Source organism: Mixophyes fleayi, chromosome 5 (genome assembly GCF_038048845.1).
Source record: "Mixophyes fleayi isolate aMixFle1 chromosome 5, aMixFle1.hap1, whole genome shotgun sequence".
NCBI classification, from domain to species: domain Eukaryota; kingdom Metazoa; phylum Chordata; class Amphibia; order Anura; family Limnodynastidae; genus Mixophyes; species Mixophyes fleayi.
In genome coordinates this window covers 172676276-172690280 of record NC_134406.1, presented here as the reverse complement: position 1 = coordinate 172690280, position 14005 = coordinate 172676276, and the positions used below count along the sequence as shown (strand labels likewise).

General features: G+C 38.8%; 1 protein-coding gene across 3 annotated transcripts in view; it reads right to left on the bottom strand.

Moving 5' to 3' along the window:
* Positions 1–3278: 3278 nt before the first annotated feature.
* The window catches only part of LOC142158779 (enoyl-CoA hydratase EchA19-like), a 50441-nt gene continuing 39714 nt past the window's right edge, over positions 3279–14005 (bottom strand). For all 3 annotated transcript variants that reach the window (XM_075213037.1, XM_075213039.1, XM_075213038.1), the window contains exon 7: positions 3279–5395. In XM_075213037.1, coding sequence (XP_075069138.1) covers positions 5175–5395 — 221 coding nt within the window. In that variant the 3' untranslated portion in view covers positions 3279–5174. The remainder of the gene's footprint in view (positions 5396–14005) is intronic.

The window sequence follows — 14005 nt, the reverse complement described above, 5'->3', positions numbered from 1 at the left end:
ACCCTTTTTTTTCTGCTTGCTTACAAGTGTGCGGCCGTATTGGGGCCTGTGTTTGTTGACAGAATAATGTGGCATGAGTAGGTCTGAGACTTTTTAGACTGTTCCATGACTGGTTGTGGAACATGGAAAATTCGAGCTCCTAAACTGCATATTGGACACTGGACTATGCTTAAATGTCTTACTAATTGGAATAAAAATAAGTAGTTTTAATATTTCATTTTTTATGCGCTCTTGTTCTTTTCCTTTATTCATTTTCAGCACAGTGTTTCCCTTTTTATCTCCTTTCACTTAAAGATCACACAACTTCTATGGACAGTTGCTTCTAAATGGATTTTGTAGCGCTCAAGGAAGTATATATATCCAATTGTTTGTACAGCTATATGTATATATCTTTTTCTTCACTCAGAGAGGCAAAACTATTCATCAATGGGCGACACATTATTTCAGCACAATGAAAAACTGAAGCCAATGGCCATGCCCTTAAGGTGGACCAGGTACTTACAAAGAAGTACATATTAAAGAGATATCTCAATAGATAGCATATTCATTGTTACATGTACTGCATGTTACAACTTTATATTTTATTGTAAATTCACATCTTCAAATGGCTGCCAGCAGGTGTAAAATATTAATGTGTTAATATCAATGACTGTGTGAATATTCCATGTATTGGTGGAAACATGCTCATTGTGCTCCTGAGAAATTGTCTGTGACAGTCTCCTAGTTGCTACCAAATGATCAGATTTATTAGTTTCACAGAGCCTTCATGCCACACTGACAACTCATATAGCGGTAACAATATACTTGGTTGGGGGTGAGGAGTGGAACTGATGTCGGAAGTATTTCAGTTTGTATAGCAAAATCGCTCTCTGCCAACGAGCAAGAGGACGCACGCATATGCGCCTGTGCAGATTTGCGCGATTCTGACACTTAAGCCATCCTGCGTTCTAATGTAGGCAGAGTACAGTAACGGCATGTACATGCAATTGCAAACTGAGGCAGACCAGGATAAAAGTATGCCTGAGAGAGCAGTATTAATTTCATGTGGTCAGTGGCAGGTGTATATAGAGGATGATGATGCTGGTCTCAAGCATTCATGAACTGTTTGCAATTGGCCGCTTGCGAATGCATGCCGCTTGGGCATATTTCATACTTTTGTGTTTGTGTGTAAGCAAAAAAATTTTCTTTTTGATGAGAAGGGGAGTTTTTTCTGCTGTATTAGAGAGATTTTTCAAGATTTAATAATGACTAATAGCGAATGTTTGTTGCACATAAAACAAATGGGTAAAAACATAGATGCATGTGGGATGTAAGAGTTTATGACTTGCGCCATGCGTATGGCTCAGCATATGGCCATAAATACACAGTTTGTATAGTCTTTTTTAAAAGTAACTTGCACCCATTTTGCAGCCAACTCAGCATCAGCTACAGTATATGCAGTGTCAATACCAAATACTTCGGAGATCATTACACAAACAGGACATAGCAAAAGAGAAGAGGACATGTGTTTTCATCTTCCGGTATGTATCAAGTTATTCATGGTAAAACTATTGCACTAATGTGGAATAACGTGCCTCAGAAGGTTGTGCAGACTTGTTGGACAGTTACAAAGAAAACATTTTTAGCTACATAAAATATACAGTGTATTTTGGAATGCTTATCCAGAGTTTCAATTGATTTGACTGCCATCTTAGAATGTTTATCTTATTGTGGTTGAATAGAATGGGCAATACCAACAAGTGAATAGTTGAGTTTAATAGACTCTTTGATCTTTCATCTACTGATTATGTAACTTAAAACAATGTATTTTGATGGGAGAAACACAAAACGTAGTATAAACTGTATACTGGAAACTGCTGAATAACTGGACTGAAACATATTATTCAATTAAATAGGTTAATGGGCCTTAAAGCATTATAGAGAAGTATAAATTGCTTTTGGTATAATCCCTTGGTCCAGACAGGCAAGCTACTTAAATAGGCTTGAGTGTTACGAGTATGGTAACTGAAATAAAGAAAAGAAAAATACCTGTATTTTAGAGTCGTTTTCACACTCGAGTTGGATGTATTTTCTTGAAGCTCTGAATCCGCTATAGAGTAAATAAGCAAGTCAGTGGCTCTCCTGTGTAAGGGAGTCCAACTCTGGTGGAGAATAATGCTCATAAATACGTCCTGCAGACATCTTGTCCAATTCATTATTTAAATTTCCTGTATATTGATCATAGATCTCAATATTTCAATTGTCCAAAGATGAACAATTAAGATTTAGAAAAAACCCCTAGCATTTATCTCCATTAGTAGGAAGAACTATGTGGCTCAACACATTGTATGGTCTAGATCATGGTTGTCTAGATCATTGTTGTCCAACCCGCGGCCCGCATGCGCCCCAGCATGCCTGTAAATGTGGTCCAGCAGGAGTTTTGGTTGTGGCAAGGGGGCAGCGCTGAAAAAAAAAATTCTGCAAAAAAAAAAAAAAGAAAATACTTACCTTGCGGTCAAGTCAGCTGGCGCTCCGGCTCCCTCCCTGGTCTCCTCCTCCATGTGGCGCTCGCGGTGAATGTCGGGGGTGACGTCATCACACCCGACATCCATTGCGTAGCGCAGCACAGAGGAGTCACCCGCGTGAATTATCAGCAGCAGTGAAAGATTATCCAGTATCTTATTGTTGTTTCTCTGAATTTGTACTTTCTGCACCATGCAATTATGAACTAGCTGTGTTCTCTGTATGTATCTAATATAAATATTAAGAGATAATTGTATTTTTAATATTTTAAACCATTTTAAATGTGCAGTGCTGAGTAGGGTGAAAATATCACCCACTGTTACCCTCATCGGAGGCTGCTCCATGAGCCATTTTTCCCGCCACCCTATCTTTAAATCTCTGTAGATTTCTATTAGTCCTCCTGATGCTACCTATATCGGTGACTATTTCAAACTGGTCAATAAAAAAAATGATTCATGGGTGCAGAAAGAGAGGAAAAAAAAGTTTTATGCATTTAATTCCTCGAACCCCACTAAGGGGCAGATGCAGGTAAGTTAAATTGTAGCTGGTAATGGGACTACTGCTTTAATCATGATTCTGCAACAGGTTTCCTAACTCTTACTAACTTCAGTTTAATATGTTAACTATGTTTTCTATGGTTTTTTCGATGATCAGCTATCGTTAGTGTATTTTATGTGCGGCCCAAACCAACTCGTCGTCTTCCAATGTGGCCCAGGGAAGCTAAAAGGTTGGACACCCCTGGTCTAGATAAAGGGTAGAGAAGACAGGATATTGAGTGCTTTTTCCTTCTTTGAAAATCAAGCTTTTATTTGTACAGTAAAACCACAAGCATTTATTCACAGTATAAGTATGTTAATGGGTCAACATAAAAGTAAAAGAAGATACTGGATGGTGGACTTTAAAAACAAAAAAACAAAACAAAAGCACAATGGTTTTAAAAAGTTTACTAAGCCTCTTTGTACCTTTTGCACAGCAGGGCTTCAAACTACAGTACTCATACTTGCAGAAAGAACGACAATCGTTCAAATTGGTTATGTCAGTATCAGTGATGCTCTATTAATATACAAATTATATGCCAACTATCTATACCTATGTGTAAGATGCTTCTTTTTTGTTCACTATATTGGTTTTTGTGTACTCCCTTGGACATTCTTGGAAGCGACACCATTCCTAGAAGCTTCCTTGGGATACCATCAGCTGAAACAGAGCATCACAAACAGACCGTAGGGAAACAGGCACTTTTTGTTATAAGACTTATCATATAAATCAATATCAATGAAGGACCCTGTTTGAGGTGACCTTGTATTTTGGAAGATATTGGTTGTGCTGATGTGGCACTTTTTGGAATTCTTATCTGTTAATACCAACGCACAATTATCCTATTGGTCGAGTTTGCTACATTCATACAATTGCAAAGTATCTACAACTCATCTGCATTAATAGTGTGCCATTAAAATGGACATAATAATTTTAAACAATGTTCAAAGCGCTTGGTTTCGGTATGTTGACACTTGTGGGAAGCTGGATAGCTTCAGATCCAATCTGCTCTCTTGCTCATTCATGGTTCCTTGCTTGCTTTCCAGGAATGTCCAGGCAACTCTCAAATTTTGGAATCCTCCCAGGAGAGTAAGTCTCCCTCATGGATCCCGTATGTCTTTGTTTTGAATGGGAGTGGCCTTGATGAGGCGATGTGCATCAACAGGCCCTGCCTTCGCTGCATGATTGGCAGAGGTGGGGCCGTGATGACATCACTTCATCATCATCATTTATTTATATAGCGCCAGCAAATTCCGTATCGCTTTACAATTGGGAACAACCATTAATAAAACAATACTGGGTAATACATACAGACAGAGAGGTAAGAGAACCCTGCTCGAAAGCTTACAATCTATTGGACAATGGGAGTTTGAAACACAAGGGCATGTGCTACATCATATTGCACACTGGATCAGCTAGAATGCAAAGGTAAAAGTACTGAGTGGGCTGTGTGTGTACCAATGTTGGTCAGAGGGTTGTCTTGTGTTAGCTGTGTAGAGGGTGGTAATAGGGGAGATTAAGAGGGTGGTAGAGGAATACTATAAGCTTGTCTGAAGAGGTGGGTTTTCAGAGAACACTTGAAGGTTTGGAGACTAGAGGAAGGTCTTATTGTGCGAGGGAGGGAATTCCACAAAGTGGGTGCAGTCTTAAAAAAATCTGTAACCGAGAATGGGAGGATGTGATGAGAGTGGAAGAGAGACGCAGACCTTGTGCAGAACGGAGGTGTCGAGTAGGGAGATATTTTGAGACAAGTGAGGAGATGTATGTCGGTGCAATTTTGTTGACGGCCTTGTATGTTAGTAGAATAATTTTATATTGGATTGGTTGAAATACAGGCAACCAATGTAGACACTGACAGAGTGGCTCAGCAAAGGAAGAATGTTTTGCAGGGAAAATCAATCTAGCCGCTTGGCCCTTGGACCTCCCCGAGGGAGTAATGACTGTATCGTGTATTACTGGCAGTTGGTACATCAGTGTGGGTAACACCCTTTTCATGATAAGTAGCATCATGTAGCATGCTGAGTAGACCCATTTGTCCATTGTCAAATGGGGTTTCTTAAATAGGCTTTAAGTAAATCCTTTTGTCCATTGTCAAACACGTAAATTATGCATCATCCTTGTATATGATTGTTCATCTATAACTTCCCTTTCCTCCCTTCACCTGCACTGAACCTGGTAGCGCCAGCGACTGACTCTTCAATTAAAACCTCTGCACCATGGTTGAATTCAAACTGCATTGCATCTGTGAAGCTGGTGGCGTCAAATGTGCTGTAGTAAGCAGATGCTCTGTCAGCTCGCATGCATTTCTGTGGGAATGCAGATATCTGTTCTGCTAGCTCAATGGCACACCGAAGTCCTAAAAGAATGGCAAAAGAAATAATATCAAATATACCAGCAAAAATATTTTACTTTTTCAAACTATAATTTTAAATGTTGTTGAAAAATGAATGATAACAAAATGAAGACATCAAATGTTTTTACATCAAAAAGTAACCTTGACCTGATACCTGTAAATAGTTAAAAAAACAAAACATGAAGACACAAATGTTTTCATAATACATAAAAATTACAGTATTCCTGCTGCCTTAGTACTTCCCCTTTCCTGCTGTGAATTCAGTATCTAAAGTACAACAAAAATATGGAATAAAGAACACATACAATAGGCAGGTGTGCAGCGTGTGATAGGAGGTCAACAGCAAGTTTCCAATGTTCATATTTAAGATGGCCACATTTTTCTTTCCCAATTTGACCACATAAAGTAGGTTTCAAATTTGGGCGATATCCCACTGTTTTGTTTAGGACCTTAAGGGTGTAATAGGTCTTCTACTAGGAGTATTTATTTTCCTTTTTTGAGACACATGACATTATGGGGAATGGCTGCTTGAGGTCACTTGCAGTTTTTTCGCTGTGCCAGGGGCAGCCTTAGGGGTGCTTTCCAGTTGCTCAGAAACCCTCCCACATTTGAATCACAATAGTTCTATGGTTTCGGAGGAGTAAATGGCTTCTAGCAAACTCCTACTTATGTCTTCATTAAAAGAACTACAACTGTCTGCAGTCTAAGATCTATTTTTGTATGGGTGGTGACTATGGTTTCAATGAACTTTGGCTTCAACAAAATGGCCATGGCCCTGATTATTCTCACATTTTCCTCTAGTGTTTGTGACTTTAGATACAAGGAAAATACAGTAAATTTAAGTAACTTGTGATATTCTGCAGTTTCTTGGCTGCTGCGAGTGATTTGAAATTCTAGGTGAGTAACGAACACTAACTGATTTCTTTCTTTAATTGTGAGTGGGAGATTAGTATTCATTTTGTTGTATTACATTACATTATATTATTTTAGTAAGATGGTAAAGAATAATTTATTTAAATTAGATTAATAATAATGTGGGTTTTATAGTGTACCGTTTACTTTATGACTCTACCATAAGTTATTTATTTACATTGTACATTTCTATTTTTATTATTATTGCAGCAAGTGGTTTTTTTCCTTTTTTTCTGAAACCATGCATTTGGAAACACCTCTAGAAGTCCTTTGTTTGCCCCTGGGTGCACCCTTTTTCTACACTGAACTTGACTTTGTCCTCTGGCTTCAGAAAAATGTCCCTTTTCTGTGATCATTGTGATCTGCACACACTGGGGTTATTTCCAACAATGTTGTTTTTCAAAATTCCTATTTATGTGCTTGGCATCTACATGTGCACATGAGGATGTAGAATTTTGCATGATACAGAATTTTGGAGATGAATGGATCACAAGAGGGTACCCTGTGCCTACTGCAGAACAAAAATTCAAAAAGCAAAGTGGAGGCTTTGCAAGCCACATATTTAAATGAAAAAAGTGGCGTTGAATGGGTAAACTTGGAGATCTTGTTGGTGAGACAGATATAAATTTCTCAACAGGTAGCCTGTATCATGTTCTAAAAACCCAGTAGGTAAAGCATTAAACCAAAGAACTGCCATGTTATGTATGCTTAGCAAAATATATCACTAAGCAGAACCAGCTGTTTTGATTTAATGAAAAACCATTAGAAATCCAAATTAAATCCGTAATTAAGATTAACGACTGATTACTGTACACTATAAAGATTAAGACTGACGTGTTGCATGTCAGGAGGAGTGGGGTTATCTGCATCAGTATTTGGGGCATATTTTTGCCAAATACTCTTAAGTTCTATCTGAATGGTAATATTGATTTAATGTGATGCTACTCTGAACCTAAAAAAGCAATTAAATCAATAGATTTTTTTTTTTTTTTTTTAAAACATGAGCAAAAACGTTTGCAGATGTATTTAATCAGTTTCCTTTTAATAAAAATAATGTTATTTTGCTTCTGAAACTTATGTCTCCATATTCCCTTCTTAATGTCTGTCTCCACCCGAACATCCTTTAGTTACCATGACCTGCCAGGAAAAATATGCCAAATGTCATTCTACTTTGCTTACAGAATATTCAGCAAACAGCACTTGATTTTATTAGGATTAGTTTTAGAGATAGCCCATTACCTGCCAACCAAAACAGTCATATTTTAATTTAAATAAGGACAACAACATACCCAGGATGCAGGGCAGCTGCAGTGAGCCTGCAGAGACATTAGTCACCTCTTGGATGAAACGAAGGTAGTTTCGGGAGGTCTGAATAACGTTCCGTGCTGTAACATTTTACACTTCATACGTGATCACCTCCCTAGATTCTCCTTGTATACAAACTGTACGCATACAAAAAAGAAAATCTTGGCATTGAATTCTGAAACACTTTTCACTTCTACTGTGTGGGGAAAGTCCATAACAAACAAAGTGGCCCTGTGGATCGTTATATCCAGCTGCTTATGACATAAAAGTTTTTTATTTAAATAACAAATTATGAAAAGTAAACGTGCAAATGATAATGGCTGAAATGTCTATCCAAGACGATATGTCTCAGGTCCTCAAAATCACCCCAAGCAAGGGCACGTACCATGTTTTCCCAAACCGTAACTTAAAATGCGTCTTCTTGAGCAGTTGTCAAACTGCACATCAAGCCACAATTTTCAAACTTAATATCACAAACCGCAAATCCATATAAACAATGCAATGTTTCAACTAATGGTTTAAAAAATGTTTGTCTTATGAGGTTTTCCTGCAGTTTTCTAAATATGGTTCTGAGTGGTAAGATTGCTCACATTGCATGCGCTTTGAGTATGATGCGTATACAAAAGTGAATATCACTATTTGTAGATTTTGCAGTAGCCCAAAGTGCTAAGAGCTAGACAGTGCATAGATCTTACTACAGAGCTGACAGATGCTAACATTTTACAGCACTAATAGTGCTATTTTAAAACCAACTGTAAGGCAAGGGAGTAGGGGGGTAAATTTCTCAAGCTGCGGGTTTGAAAAAGTGGAGATGTTGCCTATAGCAACCATATTCTAGTTATTCATTTAGAACATTCTACAAAATGACAGTTAGAATCTGATTGGTTGCTATAGGCAATATCTCGCAACTTGATAAATTTACCTCTCTTTTTGCTCCTCTATAGCCACAATCAGAATGCAGAGATAGAAGAGATGCGTCTTTGCTGATGTGTCTAAGTACTGGAGCAAAATCTGCTGAAGTGTTCCAGTTCCCCAAGGAAAGGCTTGTTCCCATGGAAATCTTCCAACCAATCAGCAGCCAGCTCTCATTTTCATCTGCACCGTTAGTCTGAAGGTAATGTAGTTAAAACAACAATGCTGGCCCGTGGTAGTCATATTTCAGCCGTGAAAATACCGACAGAGATATGACCGACACAAAAATGTTGACAATGAAAATACTGACAAAGAACAAATACGTAATGTTGTAAATACTGACAGGGAAAATATCCCGACAGGCTAAATACCTAAATGGAAGAAATCCCGGAAGATTGGAATATTTGTTAGGCTTTTTTTTTATCATTTGGAATATGGTTTGGCCTTTATTTTTTTTTACACACAACAATTTGTCAAAGCTTACAAGATTAAAAGCTTACAAGACTGGACTATTAAGAAGAACAGTTTAGGTTTGGAGTCTTGTTATTTTTAATAAAATTTTGTGGTAATAAAGAGGGGTTTGGTTTATTTAAATTTAAGTATGTGGAACTACAGTACTCAGCGGGTCTTTGGTGTCAGGGCATGGTGGCACTTGTGGTTCTAAAAGTGTCAGCATGACAGCAAGAGTCAGATATGTAGCTCTAATCCAACTGTTTGGATGAACTAAAAAGATGCCATCAGCAGCTTTATTACAAGTAGAAGGCAAAGGATTGACTTAACAAAGTCCAACCCATATGCTTCAAAATATAAAATACACGTGTATGTTAAAGACCAACCTAATCATCAGCTCTTCTCCCAAGCACTGTCTGCTCTTGCTGCTTGCTTCAGTTAATAATGCCAGCATATGCCAAGTTGTTAAATCATGGTGTCTAGAAGAAATAATGAATTCACTCATCGTTTCCTCTTGTCATATTCCCCATTAATGAGCAAAACAGTTTTGCTAAAATCTCTTAGTATTTTTAAAAATGTAATTATTTTATAGCTAAAATACAAAAAAAGAGCCAAAACTACACCTTTAATTAAAGGTTCCCATAATTATTTGTTCTGCCCTTAGAACATTACCACAATATTTCATGCTTGTGTTTTCCCAAGGATACAATATGTCTCCCTTACAAAGGAGTGAGGCAGTTAGGAGGATTTTTTTTAGTTTTAGCCGTTTTTGTCTACGGTCAGAGCAAATAGTGTAATCATTCTTAAAAATTGGTTACACAAGGATGTGCAGGAGATGAATATGTCAGTGCTAGAATAACGTGTAGACAGCCATAGCATTAAAATGAGAGTATTTGAGCTTAGCTAACCACCACATATTTATGTAGAGACAACTTTGAATTGAGAGGTGACCAACAAGCTGCCAATCTGAGCATCAGAATGTTAACAATACAGAGTAGTGATTTGAGGCTTCATTCAAACTAGTGCTGGAAAATTGTTGTGTCGATTGCACCTCGTATGAAGCAAAGTTCTTAATTCCAAGCCGTTCTTCCCCAGGAGGGGTGGCGGGGCTTTACATTTTTGCATGCCATTTTTTTAACCAGGGGAAACCATTAAGTCACAGGAAGTGCAAACAGTTCTCCTATTTTTAGGATGAACAGGTGCAATATAACTAACTAAATAAGCATCTACTATTATAGTTCAACATCGATCTATTAGTGCTGCCTTCCATGACAGGTCTAAATTAGATATATCAAGCATCTACCTGTGCCTTCCTTCCAGTAAGAAAATCTTGGATACATCACAGGGCTGCCCATTAAGAATATAGACTTGTCAAAAACTTCCACATTCACCCATCCAGTATTCAGCGTTATATACACTATATGGACGAAAGTATTTGGCCACACCTATTAATTATTGAATTAAGGTGTTTAAATTAGACCCATTGCCAGAGGTGTATAAAATCAAGCACTCAGCCATGCAGTCAACATTTGTGATACAAAATGGGTCGTTCTGAAGAGCTCAGTGACTTCAAGTGTGGTACTGTGATAGGATGCCACCTTTGCAATAAGACGGTTTGTGAAATTTCATCCCTGCTGGATATTCAATGGTCAACTGTAAGTGATATTATTAGAAAGTGGAAGGATTTAGGAACAGCAGCAACTCGGTCACGAATCGGAGGACCACAGAAAATCGCAGAGCGGGGTCAATGACGCATGGCACATAGAAGTCGCCAACGCACCTCCTCCATCAAACTTCACAGTTGGCATAATGTAGTCAGGCAGGTAACTTTCTCTCGGCATCTGCCAAACACAGACTGGCCCATCTGACTGTTAAACAGAGAAGTGTGATTCATCACTCCACAGAACATGTTTCCAAAGCTCCACAGTCCAGTGTCGGTGTGCTTTACACCACTCCATCAGACGCTTGGCATTGGTCTTGGCGATGTGAGGCTTGCATGCAGCTGCTCGGCCATGGAAACCAATTCCATTAAGTCAGACACATAGTTTTTGTGCTTCTATTAATGCCAGTGGAAGTTCAGAACTCTTCAGCTATGGAATCAGCATAGCATTTGCCCCACTCTGTGATTTTACATGGTCTTCTGCTTTGTGGCTGTTATTTCTAAACACTTTCACTTTCTAAAAACATCACTTACAGTTGACCTTATTGCAAAAGGTGACATCCTATCACAGTACCACGCTTGAAGTCACTGAGCTACTCAGGACGACCCATTTTGTATCACAAATGTTTGCAAATGGAGACTGCATGGTTAGGTGCTTGATTATATACACCTCTGGCAACGGGTCTGATTGAAATAGCTCAATTCAATAATTAACAGGTGTGGCCAAATACTTTTGTCCATATAGTGTATATGTATAGTGTTGAATCAGTGTTGTTGAATATACACCGATCAACCACACCATTAGAACCACCTAGCACAAATAAATAGATACTATAGCGCTTCCATTTCTCTGTGAATGTTCTCAGGAAGTCGTATAAAACACCTAGATCGACAAGAATAACTTCTCTCTCAGGGAGCTTCAATCTGGAAAAACCAGCTGTCCACTCTATTACACACAATAAACCAATATTCCTGGCGCCAATAGATTTTAGAAATATATGTATGCCTCTAAATGTCAATCTATCTGATTTAATAATCAGGTTTAAAAGACAGGTACTTATAAAATGTGTTTAATAAAATGTGTCTCAACACTGATAGCTGTATAACCACCTGCCTAATACTGTATAGGTTCCCCTCATGCATGCCAAAACAGCTCTGACCCATCAAGACATGGACTCCACAATACCTCTGAAGGTGTCCTGTGCTATCTGACACCAAGACCATAGCAGCAGATCATTTAAGCCCTGTAGGTTGCAAGGTGGGGCCTAGGTGGTTCGAACTTGTTTTTCTAGCACATTCCATGGATGCTCGATTGAATGAGATCTGGGGAATTTGGAGGCCTAGTTAACACCTTGAACTTTGTCATGTTCGTCAAACCATTCCTGAACAATTTTTGCAGTGCGGCAGGGAGTATTATCCTGCTGAAAGAGCCACTGCCATTAAGGGGTTATTTTGGTCTGCAACAATGTTTAGGTTAGTTAGTTATTCAAGTCAAAGCAAAATCCACATAAATACCAGGACCCAAGGTTTCAAAGCAGAACATTGCACAGAGCATTACACTGCCTCCATTAGCTCCCATTCTTCCTATAATGCATCCTCATACCATCTCCTCTCCAGGTAAACAAAGCATACGCACCCGGCTATCCACATGATGTAAAATGAAATGTGATTCATCAAAGCAGGACACCTTCTTTCATTGCTCCATGGTCCAGTTATGGAGCTCACGTGCCCGTTGCAGGCACTTTTGGTGGTGGACAGGGGTCAGCATGACCAGTCTGCAGCTACGCAGCACACTGCAATACTGTGTGTGTTCTGACAACTTTCTATCATAGCCAGCAATTTGTGCTACAGTAGCTCTTTTGTTGGTTTGGACCAGGTGGGTTAGACTTTGCTCCCCTGTGCATAAATGAGCCTTGGACGTCCCTGACCCTGTCGCCGCTTCACAGGTTGTCTTTCTTTGGACCACTTTTGGTAGGTACTAACTACTGCAAACCTGGGAACACCCCACGCGAGACCTGCTCTTTTGAAGATCCTCTGACCTAGTAGTCTAGACGTCACAATTTGGCCCTTGTCAAAGTCGCTCAGATCCTTACGCTTACCCATTTTTCCAGCTTCCAACACATTAGCTTCAACAACTGACTGCTCACTTGACAGTACTATTGTGACAAGATAATCAATATTATACACTTCACATGTCAGTGGTTTTAATGTTGAGGCTGATCGGTGTATACATATGTTGTTAAGCGTTATGACAGTTGACAACCTGGACGAACCATTCATATATATGGAAGAGATGAGCGACAGCCTTTCTTGACAACGGGCTGCCATAATGCTGCTGGTTTGTGACCGGCTGTTTTATATAATGAGAGAAGAGAAAATTCTACAATAATGGAAATCCCAGAAAATGCTTTTCATTATCACAGACTACATATGTCTTTGCTATCAGCATGCTCAGCATAGTACTGTTTGTTTCAGAGATGAGAACATTTAATAAAAAAAACAGATTGTATGGTGGAAAAATGTAATATTACAGAAATAGGGTAGTACTTCTGACGATGTGAAAAAGATGTTAACATGGGGCTTCCTGGCTTTATTAACATAGTTTAGTTTTGAAGGTGTGCTTGACTAGTGTCTGAGCACCTTTTTGTACCTTATTATCATCTCCTGTTCAGAGTCTTAATGTCCCCAATTTTGAACTGGGGGGATATTACAACCTGAAAATAAATGCAAATGTGGGGGGTTATATTCCCTAAATGCTTTGTTTATATCATTGAAAAGCTTTGTTTAGCTCCATAAATGCATTGGGTACCTCCAATCAGCAGTAACAACAAATACTTAAAATATTCCTAGATTAAGCAACACACCTTTAGATGGTTGTTGGTGGGGGGAGCTGGAAAAAAAAAAGAAGAAAATACATACTCGCGTGATCGCGGCGCCGCGTCCCTCCTCTCCTGTCTTCTCCATTCACACTGACTGTCGGGCGTGATGTCATCAAGTCACACCCGACAGTCAGTCAGTGAGGAGCACCGCAGCCAGTCACAAGACCAAGCAAGAAAAGAAGACAAAAGAAAAGAAAAGAAAGAAGCTAACAAAAGGTAAGTAAAGAAACGGAGAGTCAAGGGGAGGAAAGGGACAGTGCTATAAAGAAGGGGGAGAGAGGCGCAGATTAAAAAAATATAGAAAATAATGGCGCTGGTGGAGTATTGACCTCACAAGTAGACTGCTATTATCAGGATATTTCTTTTATCCCTTACCATTGGAACAAGATTCCTTATGCTTTTTTCATTGGACTGTTTATGTTTTTACATCATCTGGATCCAGTGATATATGGATGTACAACATCTATCATTCACATAATAGTGGGGAATTGTATT